At 41.7% G+C, this 20,889-nt stretch overlaps 1 protein-coding gene across 1 annotated transcript in view; it reads left to right on the forward strand.

The window, feature by feature from the left end:
- LOC144513524 (synaptic vesicular amine transporter-like) overlaps positions 1–20,022 on the forward strand; it is a 44,834-nt gene extending 24,812 nt beyond the window's left edge. The window contains exons 9-14 of the mRNA XM_078244620.1: positions 455–550; positions 5,086–5,164; positions 6,137–6,188; positions 8,811–8,874; positions 8,965–9,084; positions 19,635–20,022. Of these exons, the coding sequence (XP_078100746.1) occupies positions 455–550; positions 5,086–5,164; positions 6,137–6,188; positions 8,811–8,874; positions 8,965–9,084; positions 19,635–19,993 (770 nt within the window). The 3' untranslated portion in view covers positions 19,994–20,022. The remainder of the gene's footprint in view (positions 1–454; positions 551–5,085; positions 5,165–6,136; positions 6,189–8,810; positions 8,875–8,964; positions 9,085–19,634) is intronic.
- Positions 20,023–20,889: the final 867 nt, after the last annotated feature.

A 20,889-nucleotide genomic window follows, 5' to 3' on the forward strand; every position in this document is an offset into this window, starting at 1 on the left:
TTTAACCCATCCTAAGAATTAGTAGCAGTGGACAGTACAGTGCCCAGGGAACAACTTGCGTTCAGTGTCTTGTTCAAGGACACTTTGACATGTGGCCGGAGGAGGCCGGGATCGAGGGGAGGCCATGACTACAGGTGCCCAGTAACAACACACTACCTGGGTTAAGTTTAGACTGACCATTCCTTCCTTTCATGCGCCTCCAAGTTTAAGCTGTTGCCAGGAGCGACAACACAGGGAAACACAAGCCTTCTCACTGTGACAAGGTGGTGATCTTCTGCAGAGACAGACAGGCATGATATGAACACAGGCCAACAGTCATTATGAACAAAATGTCAAACAGTGGAGAAACACAACAAGTTTCACAATCCTAGCAGGTCAAACGGACTCTACCTGAGATATATATATATATATATAATTGACACTTTGTCCACTTATGCTCAATCTTCCTCCCCAGGTGCCATTTGTTTTGGAAATATGGCCGTTGCCATGATGGAGCCAACGCTGCCAATCTGGATGATGGAGACCATGTGTTCCAGTAAATGGCAGCTAGGTATTTACAATGCTCTCTTCAGTACTCACTAAGAAAATACACACAGTATATGTCGCTATAGCACCTAAATGTTAAAAAGAAATTCAGTCAGTACTTCAAAATGGGAGAACCCACACAAATGGTAATTATTTGTTGACATTGTCGGAAATGTTTCAATTCAAATCAATTATATGTGTTTTATTGAGTTCATAGTTACAGGTGTCGCATGACACTATGTATTATACTGTGTTTCAAATTTTTGGTCCTTTCCATTTACACAGATGAGGGGGCCAGATTATTATTATAACACCTGTGAATATGATGCAGTCCAGAACAACACCACCACTATGACCTGTATGCTAAAACATATGATTTCATTTACACCTCTATGACAGTGTCAACAAAAACTGAACATTAAAGGGCTGTATACGTGTTTTGCATTGTTTAGCCTCTATTACAAAAATCATATGTACTGTACATTACTGGAAACCATTTTCCAAAGCATAGTGCTTCAGAATTTCTAAGATGTTTCCATCCCTTCTAGACAAGTGATTTCCATTCATTTTAAAATCCACCTGGGAAAACTTGAAAAAATTATATATTTTTTGATATTTTACATCAGAGTGAACATTGTCAGAGAGGGAGACAGGGAGACACTTTGTTTCTCTCACTATGACCCTACGTAGAGTGTCTACTCACTCTCTCACACACACACACACACACACACACACACACACACGCTCTCTCACACACACACACACACACACACACACACACACACACACACACACATACACACATGTCGGCTCTGATATTCTCTTGAAGAGATCACAAACACACCAACGCATAAGTACAAACTTCAGGCCACTTACGTAGGCTACGGCGAAAGCTCTGCGTGGAGCCTCCTCAGGACTATAAATCAGCCTTAACTAATGAAATTGCGGGAGGGTCAGGACCTACCCCATCTCAGGGTTGTCCCCCTTAAAATATTATTAAAAGCCATGCTGTGTGTTGTAAACAATATAATGATATATTATAATAATAATTAGGGCTGTCAAACGATTACATTTTCTTAATCGCGATTAATTGTTGGCCATTCGCATGTTTGTTAATCGCATGTTTTATCACATGATTAAAATTGTATTATTTTGCATTTCAGAACTGTTTTAAGTACATATTAACAATGGAAAGCCATTATTACCAGTGGATCTTGATTGGGAATAAAATGAATGCAAAGAAAGTGACTTTATGAACTTGATTTTAAGATTTGTATTTGTTTATTATATATTTAATCTAGTCACACATTTGAATTTAACAACAACTTTGAATGCACCACGAGGCTGTAGTTTACCAGTTTCATTGAACGCACCGTCTGTGTTGTTTCTCCGACTGAATCCTCTACAGTAAAACACAGTCACACTTTACACCGTTTAGTGTTAGCTGTCAGCATTTTAACCGTGTTTAATCCAGCTACTAGCTAGCGGTAGGCTAACGTTAGCTGCTGTTGAGTATAGTGTTAACTAGCTAGCGGTAGGCTAACGTTAGCTGCTGTTGAGTATAGTGTTAACTAGCGTCATGTGCAGCGGTGTTTGTGTTTCCTGTAACGTCTGTTTCAGAGCAGCAGAGAGAAGAGCAGACATATCAGTGGAACCAGAATGAGGCACCAAAATCGGCGTTGCTATTCCTGCAGCAGCAGGATGTGTTAGGAGGAAGTACGGCAAAATAGTATCCTGTTAGGCACGACGCAAAGCTGAGTGAAGTGAAAATAAATTAATAAATGGCGGCATGCGATTAATACGATTAAAAAAAAAATGAACGCATTATGCTCGACCCTTAAGCGCATTGCGATTAACGCGTTAATGCTGACAGCCCTAATAATAATATATTAAATTATATTAATAAAGTTTGTCCTTCAATGTAATGGATATAATATATTGTCAATGCACAATATGTTTACCCCCACTCAACCATCTCTGTGATCATATAATCTCGAGTAGTCCCACGATGTGAACACTCGCAAGTCGTAAACATGGGAATCTTTGCCATCGCTACGATTCATCCCATATGATGTGTACCACACTTAAGCCTGCACTTGTGAAGGTTTGGGCTTAAAGACTTGTTGACCTGACAACAGTTCTGAATTAAGCTACTTCTGAAGAAGTGAAAAATCCAGACTTTTGTCAAGTTATCAACAATCAAATTGAGCAAACTCAGTTATGCCTGTACAAAGAAACAGGGCCCTGAATCTGAGGTTCAATAGTTATCCAGCGGTTTCTGTTCTGGCACCCAGGCTGAAGCCTTCAAGAGAAGGCTGAGCAGTGTGATATCACCATATTTGACACACCTTCCATTCCCCCACCCATGTGACAGTCCATAGTACCAACCCGGTCTCACGCCAGTTCGTGAAATGGTCACGTTATTTTAATTTATTGATCCGTGTACAGGTCACAATTTTCTCGTTTATTTCATGTACAGGTCACGATTTTCGAACGTGAGCATTTCATGAACTGCCATGACACTGGGCTGCTCTGGGGGACGCAATAACGGGGAAATGAAACGCCACACGCCAGCTACAACGGGACGGACCGCCACACGCGGGACACGATCCTCGGTCTCTGTGGCACGCAACAACAGGGCAATTAAATGCCACACGATGGCCACAACAACGGGACGGTTGTGGTTAGGAAAAGAAGAACAGGGAAAGGAACCGTCACACGCAGGAGACGCTGACAACAACGGGACGGTTGTGGTTAGGAAAAGAAGAACAGGGAAAGGAACCGTCACACGCAGGAGACGCTGACAACAACGGGACAGTTGTGGTTAGGAAGTGAATAACGCGGAAAGGAACTGCTTTTTGCCTTATCAATACTACTCGCTACCGTAATCGTTCTGTGATCACAAAATATGCTTCCCATTGAAATACATTAATTTAAAATTCGTGCTCACCACTTCAAAATAACGACATTAACGTGTTCAGTACACAAATCAATAGATTCAATAAAGTGACCATTTCACAAACTGCCATGAGACTGGGCTGATAGTACTCTACCAGCATGTGGCATTGAAAATGCATCCAAGGCTCTCTTCACAAAGGGCATACAGTACAGTCAGGTTCAGGAGTTCTTCAAACTGTTCTTTCACTTGCCCGTCTATAGTCGGGGTCAACAGATCTCCTTTGCTGCTAAGAAAAGCCTTGTGCTACCCTAACAAAATAATAGTCATATTTTTGAAAAGACAAAAAGCTTAAAATTTACTAGAAATTATTAAAGTACTGGTACATACATATTTATCTTATAATACAGACAGAAACCCCAAATGATCATGTTTCACTTTTCAGAAAAAAATAATTTAAAACCCTTAATGCAAAAACACATTGGCTCTCCTTTGCTAAGAGTGATAATCAGTTTCCCTGGTTACTATTTTTTACATTTTTACAGATTAATATCGTCAGTCATTGCTGCACATTTTCTCAATGACATTATATACACTCAACAAAATTATAAACACGTTTGTTTTTGCCCCCATTTTTTATGAGCTGAACTCAAAGATCTAAGACTATTTCTATGTACACAAAAGACCTATTTCTCTCAAATATTGTTCATAAATCTGTCTAAATCTGTTAGTGAGCACTTCTCTTTTGCACCGAATTTCTGCACAAACCATCTCAGGGAAGCTCATCTGCATGCTCGTCGTCCTCATCAAGGTCTCGACCTGACTGCAGTTCATCGTCGTAACCAACTTGAGTGGGCAAATGCTCACATTCGATGGCGTCTGGCACTTTGGAGAGGTGTTCTTTCCATGGTTGAATCCCGGTTTACAACTGTACAGGGCAAATGGAATAGCGTGTATTGCTTTGTGTGGGTGAGCGGTTAGCTGATGTTAACATTGTGGATCGAGTGGCCCATGGTTGCAGTGGGGTTATGGTATGGGCAGGCGTATGTTATGGACAACAAACACAGGGGCATTTCATTGATGGCATTTTGAATGCAGAGATACCGTGACAAGATCCTGAGGCCTATTGTTGTGCCATTCATCCAGGACCATCACCTCATGTTGCAGCATGATAATGCACGGCCCTATGTTGCAAGGATCTGTACACCATTCCTGGAAACTGAAAACATCCCAGTTCTTATATGGCCAGTATACTCACCGGACATGCCACCCATTGAGCATGTTTGGGATGCTCTGGATCGGCGTATATGACAGCGTGTTCCAGGTCCTGCCAATATCCAGCAACTTCTTTTTTTTTTTACTGACTGGTTTTCGGACCCCCCCAAACCACCTCAGTACAGTAAAACTGCACATTTTAGAGTGACCTGCCTGCTTGATATGCCACACCTGTGAGGTGGATGGATTTTCTCGGCAAAGGAGAAGTGCTCACTAACAGATTTAGACAGATTTGTGAACATATTTGAGAGAAATAAGTCTTTTGTGTACATATAAAAAGTCTTAGATCTTTGAGTTCAGCTCATTAAAAATGGGCAATACAACTCATCTCTTTCTCTCTCTCTCTCTCTCTCTCTCTCTCTCTCTGTATGTGTCTGTCTGTGGTCCAGGCGTCGCTTTCTTACCAGCGTCCATCTCCTACCTTATTGGAACCTACATCTACGGCACGTTGGCGCACAAGATGGGGAGGTAAGGAAAGAAATGATCTATCTCTCTCTCCCTCTCTCTCTCTCTCTCCCTCGCACTCTCGCTCTCTCTCTTGCTCTCTGTGATATCTATTTCCGCACGTGAATAGGTTCAAGACCATCAAATAGAATAAATGACCTTATTCCTTTAAAGCTATAGTGCATAGTATCTGCCACCCCCATGAGGAATTCTAAGTAATGACAACAAAACTGACGGCACGTGCACATTATACATGACTTCCATGACCGTGCAAAATATATAAATATTATATATATATATATATATGATATAAAAAAGTTACAAACTAAAGCTTTAATAGGGCCAATACACATAGTGTAACCAATAGATTTAAGCCCTTCCTCCAAAGCCTTCTGGAAATACACTATGGGCTATGTCACAATTTCTTTTTTTTCCCCAACATTCCACCACTAACATAGGAGTTTCTGCAGTGCTAATTGGTGGTTCTTACACAAAAAGTACCATATGTAGAATTCATGGCTGTATTACCTGAAAGAAAAAGGGGAATGTTTTGAATGGTGAGGGGAACTTCAGTATCATTTTCTGGTAAGTCATAATGGTAATTTCCTGTTATATTAGAAACTTATCCCAACTTATATCATTTGCCATGGGCTGCCAATAAAAAGTACTGGCCAAAATAATAAATACACATTATGATTATAGAGATTTGTTACACTCCCCAGCTCATTAAGCAACATCTGTGATATATTGATGATATTGGGTGGGAGAGTGTACATAACTCTGTTATGAAAAAGTGATTTACAGTATTTCATGAGTTATGTTTATGTACACTAAGTAAGGAGGTAAAATATAATATTAAACATACGTATGTACATATGTGTTATATACATGAAAAACATACATTATTTTCTAACTTTAAGCAAAGACTATTGTAGTTGATCTTTGTAAAAGTGTTTTCATTTTGATAACACTGACCCTGGCTTCTCTCCCTGACAGATGGCTTTGTGCTCTCATTGGAATAGTGCTGGTTGGAGTCAGTGTAATATGTGTAAGTATAAGGCTGACAACTACACCATTAGTGGGAATTCAGATATCAGATATTTCAGCACTGGAGGGTCACTAGCAGAAATGTTGCTGCTTAAAATAAACTGAACTCTAAAGAGGATTTGTGTGGTGTGTAATAATAATGTGTTCCATTTACCTCGGAACTCTGAAGCAGAAGCTGGGAGTGACGTCGCCCTCGAGATAGTCTCGCTTTGCCAGACCTTCCTCTACAGCGCTGCGGAGGAAGGTCTGGCTAGTCCACACAACATTATGGGATAGGAAAAAAACGTGCTCTGGTTTATTGGCATTTCTTTAAACCAATCACAATCGTCTTGGCCCGGTGCCTCTGCAAAATTAGCCTGGTCCTACCAGACTCTGGTACATTTCATTTGTCCAGAGAGTCTGGCCTCTCTCCATTGTTGCACTGCACTGTTGAAGTTTAAAACTATTGGATCTGCCCAGAGCCACTCTGGATCTGCCATAACCAATCACTAACGTTTGGTCGTGACGTATGTCATGCGCATGTGCAACAAGAGGGGAGACCGACAACAACTATTGGCTTATATTTAGCATTAGCATCGCTAGCATTAGCCTTAGCCAACTCCTTCACCACTAACAGAGCGAGCTGGAAAATCAAACTGTTCCTGAACCCCGTGGGGAGGAGGGCCACAACATCATGGCCCCCAACACAACTCAGCAAAGATTGTTCTTGCTCGGGCTTTAACTTCTGGATATTCTGCAGCGTTGCCACAAGGGACCGAATGGCTTCGCTCACATCTTTCTAGAGCATGTCCTCAATGTCATCGTTCTCAGCCACTCCCTCTGTTCACTGATTGGACCTACAAATATTTGACCGGAGTAAACCAAAGAATATACCACAAACCCAGACGGAGTACTGAAGGGAAATGAAAATTGAGCGGAAGTAAGCAGGAGGGCGGAGCCAGGCTACTGCAAAATAGCCTCGGGACAGAACTTGTTTTGGTGAAACATATGTATGTTCAAAAGTAGTTTTAGTCGTGCAACAGAAAACTCAGATTGGACAGATAGTCTAGCTAGCTGTCTGGATTTACCCTGCAGAGATCTGAGGAGCAGTTAACCATAGTCCTCACAAAGACAGAGGAAGGGGACGGACATTTGGCCGAAAAGACTGAAATCCAGCGGAATTTCCAGCGGCACCAGAGCAATCCCTAAAGTGGAACGTCGTGGATAAGGATATAGACTAGACCCGAGTTGAATGTGTTCCATTTACGAGTCAGATTTTCATTGTTTTCATTAGCTCTAGCCAGGTTAGCCAGTGTTAGCACTGCCAGTTTATAACAGTTTTTTTGTGCATACAAACAGCATAGCAACAAGTCCACAGATAGAAGTTACAGGACTGTATGTACGACTTATTTAGTGAGACACAAATAAGACAGAAGTGCATATAACTGTATATTACCACAGTTTTCACAACTGTTGGTCCACGGAGCAGCCATTTTGGATTTTTAGCTTAAAAATCCAACCCCTTTAACACGACAGGGTGAGCTTTACCATTGTTATTAGCACCCGGCTGCATCACTGAAGGGCCAATCACGGTAAAGCTCACCCTGTCGTGTAATAAACAACCTAGCAACAGAGAATTTCTAGTCCCTGTTGAGTCAGCCAACTTGAGCTAATGTTAATGCTTTGTAGAGATATTGTGGATTTCTCAAACTGAATAAAGGCTGTACATATGAACACGAAACTGCCTTGCTAGTTCAATCTTGTTGTAACTAAGATATCTGCTGACTATAATCAATGTTCCATAGACAGATTTAGCTCCTACGTCCGCCAACTTCACACCGCGAACACTCACCAGCACAACTGATGTGATCCAAACATTTCCAATAACAGTTATAGAGCAATGACAATGCGACATATCTGTCATTTGTTTTTGCTTTTGTGTTCTTCTCATCCTCCTCCAACCATTCATCAAAACCATCTAGATCCACTATATGAATCAAAATGAACAAAATTATCGATGAATCAATATTGTAGCCTACTGGTTTCTGACTCCGCTCTGGAAGTTACAATGTTGCCATGGAAATGGGGGAGTAATATTTTTAGTGATGAGCACATGCTGATTTCACCGATTTCATCACGTTCTAAATGTTGACCAATCAGATTGCCTGGCTCTACTTGTTGTATAATATCTAATAATTCATATACATATTAAGATGCATCAGTACTGAAATATTTTACATTTTTCAGCCAGTAGAAACACAACAGTAGATTCACTACATGCAGAATGTAAAGCATTATATGTACACTAAGTCTAAAAGGTTTATATTCTCAAAGCCAGGTTAGGATTTTAATGTACAAAAAAGCATAGAGAGGGTTGGAACTGTTTTTCTAGGGTAGAAAACATCCAGATTGTCCAAATGATCCAGATTATCCACCTGTTCTATATCTCATGACTCTCCAAATTCATTCATCCCTCATTCTGCCAATGGGAGTCTGAATTCACAGTGATTTCAATGCTTATATCAAAAAGCAGCCAGCATCGCTCCCGAATGGAAAATGTTTGTTGTTTACACTCCAATATAAATGAATAAATTCAAACTGAATAAACATAAATATACATTTTCGTAAATCTGTTCTGTTCTAGGTTCCATTTGCCAAAAACATCTATGGTCTGATTGTTCCAACCTTAGGTGTTGGTTTTGCTATTGGTAAGTCATAAATGTAATACTATGCTTATCAAGTACAAGTGTTCCCATGGCTGAGTGTGTAAGAGCTGTATCATCTGTGCTGTGTTACAGGCATGGTGGACTCGTCTATGATGCCTATCATGGGTTACCTGGTGGACCTGCGTCATGTGTCTGTTTATGGAAGTGTGTATGCCATTGCTGATGTGGCTTTCTGCATGGGAATTGCTTTAGGTAAGAAGGAGCCATGAAACCTTAGCAATATTATAGACTATTATGATACGTCTAAAGTGACTTTGAATTTGAAAAGCAACAGAAAGTGTTTAATCCCTAGAAATCTGTGGCTCATCTTGATTTTGGCCTGACTCATTAGTTATTATTAGGACATGACTATATGTGTTTCCAGCTAATGGTTGTTGTACTTGGTGTCTAGGTTAAAGCAATGTAACCATGACATTAAATAGAAACGGGTGGTTATGCATCTTCTGGCACTAATTTTTGATTATTGCACAGCAAGTACCGTATGTGTTTCCATGTAACAAATAACAGCATTTAACCTAGAATATTGACTCAGAATATTTGGAATGGAACTCAGCAAAAAAAGAAACGCCCCTTTTTCAGGATACTGTACTTTAAAGCAACACAATAGGGGCTTTCCGACCAGAGGGATTTTTGCAGTTCTTAGAACTAAACGTTCATAGAACACTCTTGTCGTCGTGTTCCGACAGGAAAAATTTGGGGATTTTTAAGTTCCTCTGGCCTCAGTAGCGTACTTTTTTAGCTCCTACTTCAGAGCAGGGTCTTTTCCCTTTTCCCTTTTCCTAGATGGACTTGATTGGTCGAACTTATAAGTCCCGCCCACTGCCAACACGGAACTTGCAGGCAGAGCAACAACCAACAACGGGACATTTTTAACAATTTTCACCATCTTATTCATCATTAAATTCACTTCTGACAACGTTTTAGGCGCGAAATTAACTGTTTAGATTTTGAATATAGGCTGTCTTGCAAAAATTGATGCTGAATTGACAATTTGCTTCAAAGGCCACTTGGCCAGTGGGAATGCAAACAGAAATTTTGGGGGAGAGTAGTTGTTAGAACTGCTTAGAAGTGTACTTTTCCTCTAAAAAGTACAAGTACTATCTGGTCGGAAAGCACCTTATGTAACTTGTCCCTCTTCGGTCCCCCTACAGGTTGTCTCATTGGAACTACAGCTCGTGTGGCTGTAGTTTCAATGAGACAACCTGTAGGGGGACTGAAGAGGGAAAAGTTACATAGTGTTGCTTTAAAGATACTTTTGTAAAAATCTAAATAACTTTAGAGATCTTCATTGTAAAGGGTTTAAACAATGTTTCCCATGCTTGTTCAATAAACCATAACCAATTAATGAACATGCACGGTTGTTGAACGGTCGTAAAGACAATAACAGCTTGCAGTCAGTAGGCAGTTAAGGTCACAGTTATAAGAAAATTAAGAAAGTAAAGAGACCTTTCTACTGACTCTGAAAAACACCAAAAGAAAGACACCCAGGGTCCCTGTTAATCGGCGTGAACTTGCCTTAGGCATGGTGCAAGGAGACATGAGGACAGCAGATGTGGCCAGGGCAATACATTGCAATGTCCTTACTGTGAGATGCCTCAAACAATGCTACAGGGAGACAAGAAGCACAGCTGATCATCCTCGCAGTGGCAGACCACGTGTAACAACACCTGCATAGGATCGGTACATCCAAATATCACACCTGCGGGACAGGTACAGGATGGCAAAAACAACCACAAGAACTGGCCAGTCTGCTGCAGTACATGAGGAGGAGATGCACTGCAGTACTTAATGAACTGGCCAGTCTGCTGCAGTACATGAGGAGGAGATGCACTGCAGTACTTAATGAACTGGCCAGTCTGCTGCAGTACATGAGGAGGAGATGCACTGCAGTACTTAATGAACTGGCCAGTCTGCTGCAGTACATGAGGAGGAGATGCACTGCAGGGATATTTCACCGATTTAGCATTGACCTTTGTATCAGTAGAAACACGGTAGTATTTTTGAATGACCGTGCTTCCCTCATTCATATCCCCCTGAGACGAGAGATCTCTGTATTGTGGGTCTGGAAAAAAGCCTCTGATGACGCAAAAATTGTCGTTTTCCGTCATCGAAGGCATTTTTGCCCAGTGGCAATAGACTACAGCCAGTAGTAGGAGCTACTTCCGTATGTTTTCAACCCGCCCATAGGGGGTTGGACTGTCGTCTTTACACAAAGACTGCCGAGCCAAAACGAGCATCAGCCATCTTGAATCCTCGCTTAGCAGAAGATTTTAGATTCATAGATTTATTCATCCCGAAGGAAATTTTAGAAAAATAATTATGTGCATTCAAACTACCGCACACATGTACCACCAGGATACATTGGTACAGATCGGAGAATATGCAGGACACTTTATTACAGACGGAATACTCGACACACTATGCAAGTTTTGCCAGCTACGGAGACCAGCACCTCAGCCTGCGGTGGTGCTCAATGCCGCTAGCCGGTAAGGGGACATCCTCAGCGGTGTGCGGAAAGCGGGACGAGAGTAGGAGCTGGAGTTAGGTGGAAAGCTAACGCTAGTCGGCCACCTGTGCCAGGCTTCACCTGCTTCGGAGACCAGCACCTCAGCCTGCAGTGCCGCTAGCTGGAATACTTGACAGGCTTCGCCTGCTATGGAGACCAGCACCTCAGCCTGCAGTGCCGCTAGCTGGAATACTTGACAGGCTTCGCCTGCTATGGAGACCAGCACATCAGCCTGCGTGTTGCTTGATGACACTAACCGGTAAGGGGGTATCCTCAGCAGCGAAACGCGGAGGATGTCCCTAGCTCATACTCCTAGCTCATACACAGGCGTATGAGCTAAGTGGAAAGCTAATGCTAGCCAACCACCTGTCCCATCAATCCTGCTTGCAAGTGTCTCTTTGGACAACAAACTAGACTACATCCAACTTCAACTAAACTCCCAACGCGAGTTCAGAGACTGCTGTGTTTTTGTTGTTGTGGAAACATGGCTGAACAACAGTGTACCGGACTATCCAGCCTGCTGCTCTGTCACCGGCAAGACTAGCTAGTGACCCAATTTAAAGATATATTCAGCTTTCCAGCGGTGAAATATCCCTTTAATGAACTGGCCAGTCTGGTGCAGTAATGAGGAGGTGATGCACTGCAGTACTTAATGAACTGGGCAGTCTGGTGCAGTACATGAGGAGGAGATGCACTGCAGTACTTAATGCAGCTGGTGGCCACACCAAATTAGGGATGCACCGAATCCAGATTTTTGGGGTTCGGCCAAATACTGAATCCACTGGTTAAGATTCTGCCAAATCCGAAACCGAATACCGAATCCTACTCCCATCCTCAGTCCATTAACACAGTAAACACATTAATGAAATTAACAATTGGTCAACAGAAGTTTTTAGCTGAGACTGTCCTTCCTTTGCCGTACCAGAATTTGCTGCATTTTGGCTGCTGTCTGTAGATTTCTTCATGCACAACTCGTATTCTTTCGGATGTTTCATACGCAAATGTTTTAACAGTGGTGATGTTGTGTATGTCATTGCAAATTGAACATGTAGCTGGACTTGAATCGTCTTCTTTTTGACTGACAGTACTGCCAAACACTTTTTCTGCTCACGTGTTCCATTTCCACTTTCTCTCAGCCTACTGCATTGAACGCTCCACCTACGTAAACACCTTCCCGTAATCAACGGCGGCGTCATTACATCGACCAGCGTAGCACACGTAGTGCAAGCGTAGGGTTCGGTTCGGTGGGAAAACCGAGAAACCGAACCCCGTCAAAAAGCCCAATATTCGGCCGAAGCCGAATCCTGGATTCGGTGCATCCCTACACCAGATACTGAGGGCTACTTTTATTTTGACACCCCCTTTGTTCAGGTACATGTCTGTGAAAATTGTTCAGTTTATGTCTTAGTTGTTAAATCTTTTAATGTTTATACAAATATTTGCATATGTTAAGTTTGCTGATTACATTATTCCATTTTTATATACACAAGGTCAAGGGATACACACACACACACACACACACACACCATCATCATCATCATCGGCAGTCACGAGTATGACTGTCCTCTCCGTAGGGTCGTCTTCTAGTGGGTCTTTATATGGCTGTACAGGCCAATACGTGATATTTTGGTGCAGTGTGGACCGGGGAAAGTGGAGGTAGTGAGTGGTAGAGTCTGCTTCCTTGCGGGGCTGTCGCTTTGTCTCTGCGCACAGCTCCTTCCTGCACAGTTTTCTTCAAGTGACGCCTGTCCAAAGTGATCTGCTCCCAGTTGCTTACTGGAATTTTTAACTTCTTTAGGCTGATTTTAATATTGTCCTCGCCGACTTTCCTTCAATTGGGAGTATAGGATCTGTTTGGGGAGACGAGTGTTTGACAAATGAATAACGTGGCCAGTCCATCGAAGTTGGTACTGCATTATTGTGGTAGTGATACTGAACATGTTGGCTTCCTCCAAAACGCTAATATTTGTACGTCTGTCCTCCCAGTTGATCACACACAGTGGACCGCTGATTAGCTCAACGCTAGTATTTGGGGCACAGGGAAAGTAAAAACAAATTGAGAACTTTGTAAGTGTGCAGACAGTTTATTGAAAAGATACATTATAAAGACACTGTGTTCATGTTTACATGCTGCCGCCGTCTTGAAATCCAGTCATGACTTACAGCTGGCGATGCAAACTAAAATCCAAACCAATTTGCTCAATATATCTGAAATAATCGCACCAATATAAAACATAACTTGTCTAGTGTACTTACTCGGTGGATAACTGTCCATCTGGTCCCTCCGGTCTGGGTCGCCGTCTCCAATTTATTTTCGGGACATGGAAAAAAGTTTCAAGTCCAGCCCTGTTTTAACACACTGCGTCTCTTGGGTGTCGCGACGCAACAGGTCCCACTCCGTGCAACACAGACACTCCTGTTTGGTGGCCATAGCTTCACAATGTCCGCAGGTACACCACCAGTTTCCTGAAGTACGAGGCTGTGTTGTGGCATTGACTACCAGTAGCTCTCTCTCTCTCTCATAGCTCTTTCATGGAGCTCCCACATTCTCTTCGTTCAATAAACTGTCTGTACACTTACAATGTTCTCAATGCTTCTGTTAACATTTAGGGACCCTTATTATGCTACCGTTGAAGTTTGGTGATATTTTGAGCCTTTTTAGTGGTATAAATAGCGAGTTGTTTTTACTTTCCCTCTGCCCCAAATACTAGCGTTGTAAGCTAATCAGTGGTCCACGCTAGCTTCTTTCAAGCTACAAACCCATTCGATTAGCATGAAAACATGTCCCAGAGAGCAACAGAGTGGTACACATCTGTTATTAACCCCTAGGTTCGTTTTGCGCCGGAATTGTCCTTTAAGTGTCTTTGATGATGTTGCTCCAGGGTTCTCAGGTGCCTGCTGTAGGTGGTCCATGACTCACACCCATACAGCAGGGTGGGAAGGACCACTGCTCTGTAGACCAGGAGTTATGTTTGGGCCTTTAGGTCTCTGTCTTCAAAGACTCTTTTCCTGAGTCTGGCGTATGCACCACTGGCACAGCTCAGGCGATGGTTGATTTCGAAGTCAGCTGGATGTCAGCTTTTGAGGAGATGAGGCTGCCGAGGTAAGGAAAGTGGTCAACATTTTCAAGGATGATGTTGTCCACTTTTATGGTGGGCTGATTAGGTGGAGGTTTAAGTAGGACCTGGGTCTTCTTGATGTTTAAGTCTAGACCCAGGGCCCTGTATGCCTTGGCAAAGGCCAATAGGATTGGAATTCCCTGTGGCAGCTCTTCACCAATGAGATGGAGTATGATAGCAATAAAGATGGCAAACAGGGTGGGTGCTATGATACACCCCTGTTTGACCCCTGTTGCCACTGTAAAAGGCCAAGTTTTTGTTGCTGAGCACTGTGGCTGACATGCCATCATGTAGTAACCTCAGTATTCTGACGTATTTATCATGGCAGCCATGCCTTGATAGTATGCTTCAGAGAGCCTGGCGGTCCACAGAGTCAAAGGCCTTTGTAAGGTCTATGAAGGCCATGTACAAAGGTTGTTTTTGTTCACGGCATTTTTCCTGCACTTGGCGTGCTGTGAATATCATGTCTGTTGTACCTCTGGATGGGCGGAAGCCACACTGAGATTCAGGGAGTACTTCCTCAGACACACACACACACACACACACACACACACACATAAAGGGACATAATAACAATACCACCAGATAAAATAAAAAAACTAAAGAACAACAAATTAGAAGAAAGAAGGAAAGAAAAAAAAAATAGAACTATATTGTTCTTCCTATTGCTCTGCGCAGATAAACCTTTTGTTATGCCATTATTACCATTGTCATTACATGACTACCTATTGCAGAGATTCAATCTCAATGTTTTCATTGTTGCCAAAACATTCCTTATATACTTCCTCTATACCAGTGGTTCCCAACCTGTGGTCCGCACTTTCTCTGGTTTGAGGTTGAGGTTAAAAAAATATATTTCCACCTTAAAAAATGATGATAATGCACTAGAATAGATCATGTATACAAAAGTCTGTATAAAAACTATATTTTTTATTCTTGTTTAAAATTGTAGGCAGGCTACTTAGTAGGCCAAACCTCTGGGACCTCTTAACCTGGGACCCCTGCTGTCATCAGGTCAGCTGCTAGCTGCTAGCATCCTCGTTTGTCCTGCTGCCACAGCATCACTATTTTATGAACAAAACATGTCGGAGAAACGCGCAAGTGCTGATAACTCCTCTGTATCAAAAAAGAAAGTAAGGCTGTATCTCGAGAGTTACCTCAACTTCGGTTTTATTGAAGGACGGGACAACTGTCGGCCAGAATGTGTCATTTGTGGCGAGAAGCTAGCTAATGACAGCATGAAGCCAAGCAAAATGAAACGCCACCAAGAAACAAAACACCAGGAGACTGTTGGTGAAGGCCAGGACTTTTTTGAGAGGAAAAAGCAACATGCATTATCAAAAAGATCAATGGACATCAGAAAAGCATTTGAAAGAGCCGGCAGTGATTTACACAGAGCCACAGAGGCGTCATTTGAGTGTTCGCTATTAATTGAAAAGGCTAAAAAGCCACACACTATTGGAGAGCAGCTAATCAAACCCGCCTGCCTGAAAATTGTAGAGAGACTGTGTGGCCCACAGGTGGTGGATAAAGTGAAAACTGTCCCACTCTCTGATAACACTGTCAAAGACAGAATTGATAAAATGGCTGGAGATTGTCAAAACTAGCTGCACAAGACACTTAGAAATGCTCCCTTTGCCATTCAGTTGGATGAAACGACAACCGTGTCAGACGAGTCCGTGCTCATCGTTTATGTGCAATATATTCACGGTGAGGACTTGAAACAAGACATTCTTATGTCTACCAATCTAACCACAACAACAACAGGACAAGATATTTTTATGGCTGTTGACTCTTACCTCTCATCCTGCCCTACGAGAATCTTGTTGCATGCTGAGAAGATGGCGCTGCAGCGATAATGAGCAAAAACAAGGGATTTAACAGCCGATTGAAGGAAAAAGCCCGGGGATGCTCAATTTTTCTCTGTATGTTACATCGCCAATCCTTAGCCAGTAAAAAACTTCCAGAAGACCTCAGTGACACCCTGGCAACTGTTGTTAAAGTTGTAAACTTCACCAAAGCTCGCCCTACGAACAAGAGACTGCTTGCCCAGCTGTTTGAGGATGAAGCGCATCAAACACTGCTGTTACACATAGAGGTACGTTGGTTGTCGCATGGACAAGTGCCTGGGCGTTTTATGGAACTGCAGGAAAAAATAAAGGAATTCTTGCAAGATCACAATCAACAACTGTGCGAACAGCTGACTGACGCATTCTGGATCAAAACGGCATACCTAGCAGACATATTTGCTCTCTACAATGAGACAAACAAGTGGATGCAAGGCTCCGAATCAAACGTCATGCAGTGCAAAGATGCTCTCAGCGCTTTTGTGCACAAAATGGAATACAGAGTTGGGAAAATGTCAAAAGGAGAGCTGCAACAATTTCCACTGCAGAGGAAACAGTCTGGTGGCACTGTGCAAGCGTCTTTACACACTGAGTTTACCCGACACATGAAGTTGCTCCAGGAGGAAATTAAGTCCCGTTTTGCCGTTGTTGACTAGTACTTATAAAAAGAGTTGTGGGTGATGGACCCCTACATTTCCAGCATGGAGGAAGTAGAATAAAAGAAGAAAGAAAATATTTTAGATTCTTCATAAAGAAATATTTCCAGGAGAACAGATACAAAACATTGGATCGTCAAAGGACACGTTGTTGCACCAAGACTGGCCAAACACGCAATTACAAGGATTATTCTCCCATTCAGCACCACGTATCTGTCTGAGACGGCCTTCAGTGCCCTTGTAACAATAAAAACAAAGGCCCGTAACAGGCTCGATGTACACCAGCACTTTAGGCTGGCTGTCACTAACATCACACCGGACGTTCCATCCCTAGTCAGAGGTATGCAAGCTCAAGATGGCCATTAGAGTAAAGAGTAGAGTATGTTCATAAGAGTTTAATAAGTTATTGATTATTAGTGTTACATTAGAGCCAAATTAACACATAATGTGCTGTAGCTGTGTTAAAACAGGTTTATCATGATGTACATTTGCATAAAAACTGTAAGGAAGACTGATTGTTATTGTTACTGAGCCAAATTCATTCTTAATAGCTTTGTCAAAACGACATGAAGTGCATGTGCTTTTGGAAACTGCCCCTGTTTCAGTTATACAGTGGGGCAAAAAAGTATTTAGTCAGCCACCAATTGTGCAAGTTCTCCCACTTAAAAAGATGAGAGAGGCCTGTAATTTTCATCATAGGTACACTTCAACTATGAAAGACAAAATGAGAAGAAAAAAAATCCAGAAAATCACATTGTAGGATTTTTAATGAATTTATTTGCAAATTCCTCGGGAAAATAAGTATTTGGTCACCGACAAACAAGCAAGATTTCTGGCTCTCACAGACCTGTAACTTCTTCTTTTTCTTCTTTAATAGGCTCCTCTGTCCTCCACTCGTTACCTGTATTAATGGCACCTGTTTGAACTTGTTATCAGTATAAAAGACACCTGTCCACAACCTTAAACAGTCACACTCCAAACTCCACTATGGCCAAGACCAAAGAGCTGTCAAAGGACACCAGGACACACTCGATCCGGGGCTCCACGCAAGATCTCACCCCGTGGGGTCAAAATGATCACAAGAACGGTGAGCAAAAATCCCAGAACCACACGGGGGACCTAGTGAATGACCTGCAGAGAGCTGGGACCAAAGTAACAAAGGCTACCATCAGTAACACACTACGCCGCCAGGGACTCAAATCCTGCAGTGCCAGACGTGTCCCCCTGCTTAAGCCAGTACATGTCCAGGCCCGTCTGGAGTTTGCTAGAGAGCATTTGGTTGATCCAGAAGAGGATTGGGAGAATGTCATATGGTCAGATGAAATCAAAATAGAACTTTGTGGTAAAAACTCAACTCGTCGTGTTTGGAGGGGAAAGAATGCTGAGTTGCATCCAAAGAACACCATACCTACTGTGAAGCATGGGGGTGGAAACATCATGCTTTGTGGCTGTTTTTCTGCAAAGGGACCAGGACGACTGATCTGTGTAAAGGAAAGAATGAATGGGGCCATGTATCGTGAGATTTTGAGTGAAAACCTCCTTCCATCAGCAAGGGCATTGAAGATGAGACGTGGCTGGGTCTTTCAGCATGACAATGATCCTAAACGAAGGAGTGGCTTTGTAAGAAGCATTTCAAGGTCCTGGAGTGGCCTAGCCAGTCTCCAGATCTCAACCCTATGGAAAATCTTTGGAGGGAGTTGAAAGTCTGTGTTGCCCAGCGACAGCCCCTAAACATCATACCTCTAGAGGAGATCTGCATGGAGGAATGGGCCAAAATACCAGCAACAGTGTGTGAAAACCTTGTGAAGACTTACAGAAAACGTTTGACCTCTGTCATTGCCAACAAAGGGTATGTAACAAAGTATTGAGATGAACTTTTGTTATTGACCAAATACTTACTTTCCACCATAATTTGCAAATAAATTCATTAAAAATCCTACAATGTGATTTTCTGAATTTTTTTTCTTCTCATTTTGTCTCTCATAGTTGAAGTGTACCTATGATGAAAATGACAGGCCTCTCTCATCTTTTTAAGTGGGAGAACTTGCACAATTGGTGGCTGACTAAATACTTTTTTGCCCCACTGTATGTTCTGAGGGAGATCTTGGACAGATGTGCTGATTAATCACTTAGCCACTATTCTGATAATGACTAATTATTATTATTATTATTATTTTGGTAAGGATGTGTGTGACAAGGCATCCTGTGTTGAGTTATTAAAAGATATAAATTAGAAAAGAGACATTAACCAAAGGTTAAGGGCCTAAGAATGGAAACAATCATAATTGTTTTTTTTTTGTTTTTAGTAAACAAAGAATAAAAAAATAAAAAAAGAAAGTTATTACTTAATTTGTGTGTGTGTGTGTGTGTGTGTGTGTGTGTGTGTGTGTGTGTGTGTGTGTGTGTGTGTGTGTGTGTGTGTTCCGGCATTGGGGGGGGGGGCTCAGCTTTTCTTAGACATAAGTAGGGGGGGCGCCAAGGAAAAAAGGTTGGGAACCTGCTATACCATGTATTTACCCTAAATGAACCTGTTGTTAAAAATATGTCTGTACAGAGTACTCTAATCTAACAAGCCAAACTAAATGAGTATGTGATCTGTCCCTGACTGATGCAGGTCCATCAATCGGAGGATCCATAGCTGAGAGTATTGGTTTCCCCTGGCTGATGACCATCATTGGAATAGTGGATATTATTTTTGCTCCTCTTTGCATCTTCCTCAGGAGTCCACCAGGACAAGAAGAGAAAATTGTAAGATTCAAAGCACACATAAATACAGTCAATGAAATCCTTTATAAACACAAAGAAATATGGAAGCCCTGGAAGGCAAGGTCAACAAAATGTTATACCTCACAAATCAAAAATGACCCATGTGGACCAACAGGTACCTCTATAATCAAGGTTGACGGGTTTTGGCCGATAACTCCTACATTACACGTTGCTCATTTAAAAACCTTACATTTCCACTTTTCTTGAATTAAGATGAATCACATGACATAGGATATGCCCATTTCCCCGCAAAATGTGCAAAACCTACTTTTTCTAACTCTTCCTGTGGTTTTCACCTAATCTGCCTAAATGTTTGCATAAAGCATTTTCAGACATACAACAAAAACAAAAAGTTATCAAAAAACTGCAAAACTGTACAGACGGTACCAGCATATTATTTCTAATCATGTCTGCTTTTAAGAAGTTAGAACGGGCTAAATTAAAACGTTAAAATAAAAGAACTGTGTGTACGTCACAGGCTGACCCCTTAGGGCATGGGACACTGAAAGACAGACCTATATGGCTAATCTGGTATTAACAGTTTCTTATTCAATTTAAATTTGATTTATATTGTCATACCCTAGGAGTTATCTCAGGACACTTTACAGATAGAGTAGGTCTAGACCACACTCTATAATTTACAAAGACCCAACAATTTCCCCCCAAGAGCAATTTAAGTTATGGTGTTCTACTGAAGTAGATATTGCATTATTATTTTTTCATAAATGCATACAAGGCTAGAAGTGAGTTACAGTATCCTGCTTATACCATGACACTGAAACAATCAAAGTTAAGCATTATATTTAGATTTGGGGGAAATACTGTCCTGTAAAAAACGTTTTATTTTTAGGTTTTCAAATTTTAACAGAATTCACCAAACAAATAAAGAGACACTGTTCCAAGCCCTTTCCACCCCAACCCACATTTTAAAAATAAAAATAAATGCAAAAACAGAAAAACTGTCTTTTAATAGAAGCTATACCAACTATATTAATCATGGAAAAACTTATAATACTTATTTGTTCAATACCTAATAGGCAGAAGACAATTAAATTGGCTAACCCCATCACTAGACTAGAATTTAACTCTAATTTTGATAATGA

This window comes from Sander vitreus, unplaced genomic scaffold (genome assembly GCF_031162955.1).
Source record: "Sander vitreus isolate 19-12246 unplaced genomic scaffold, sanVit1 ctg270_0, whole genome shotgun sequence".
NCBI lineage: Eukaryota > Metazoa > Chordata > Actinopteri > Perciformes > Percidae > Sander > Sander vitreus.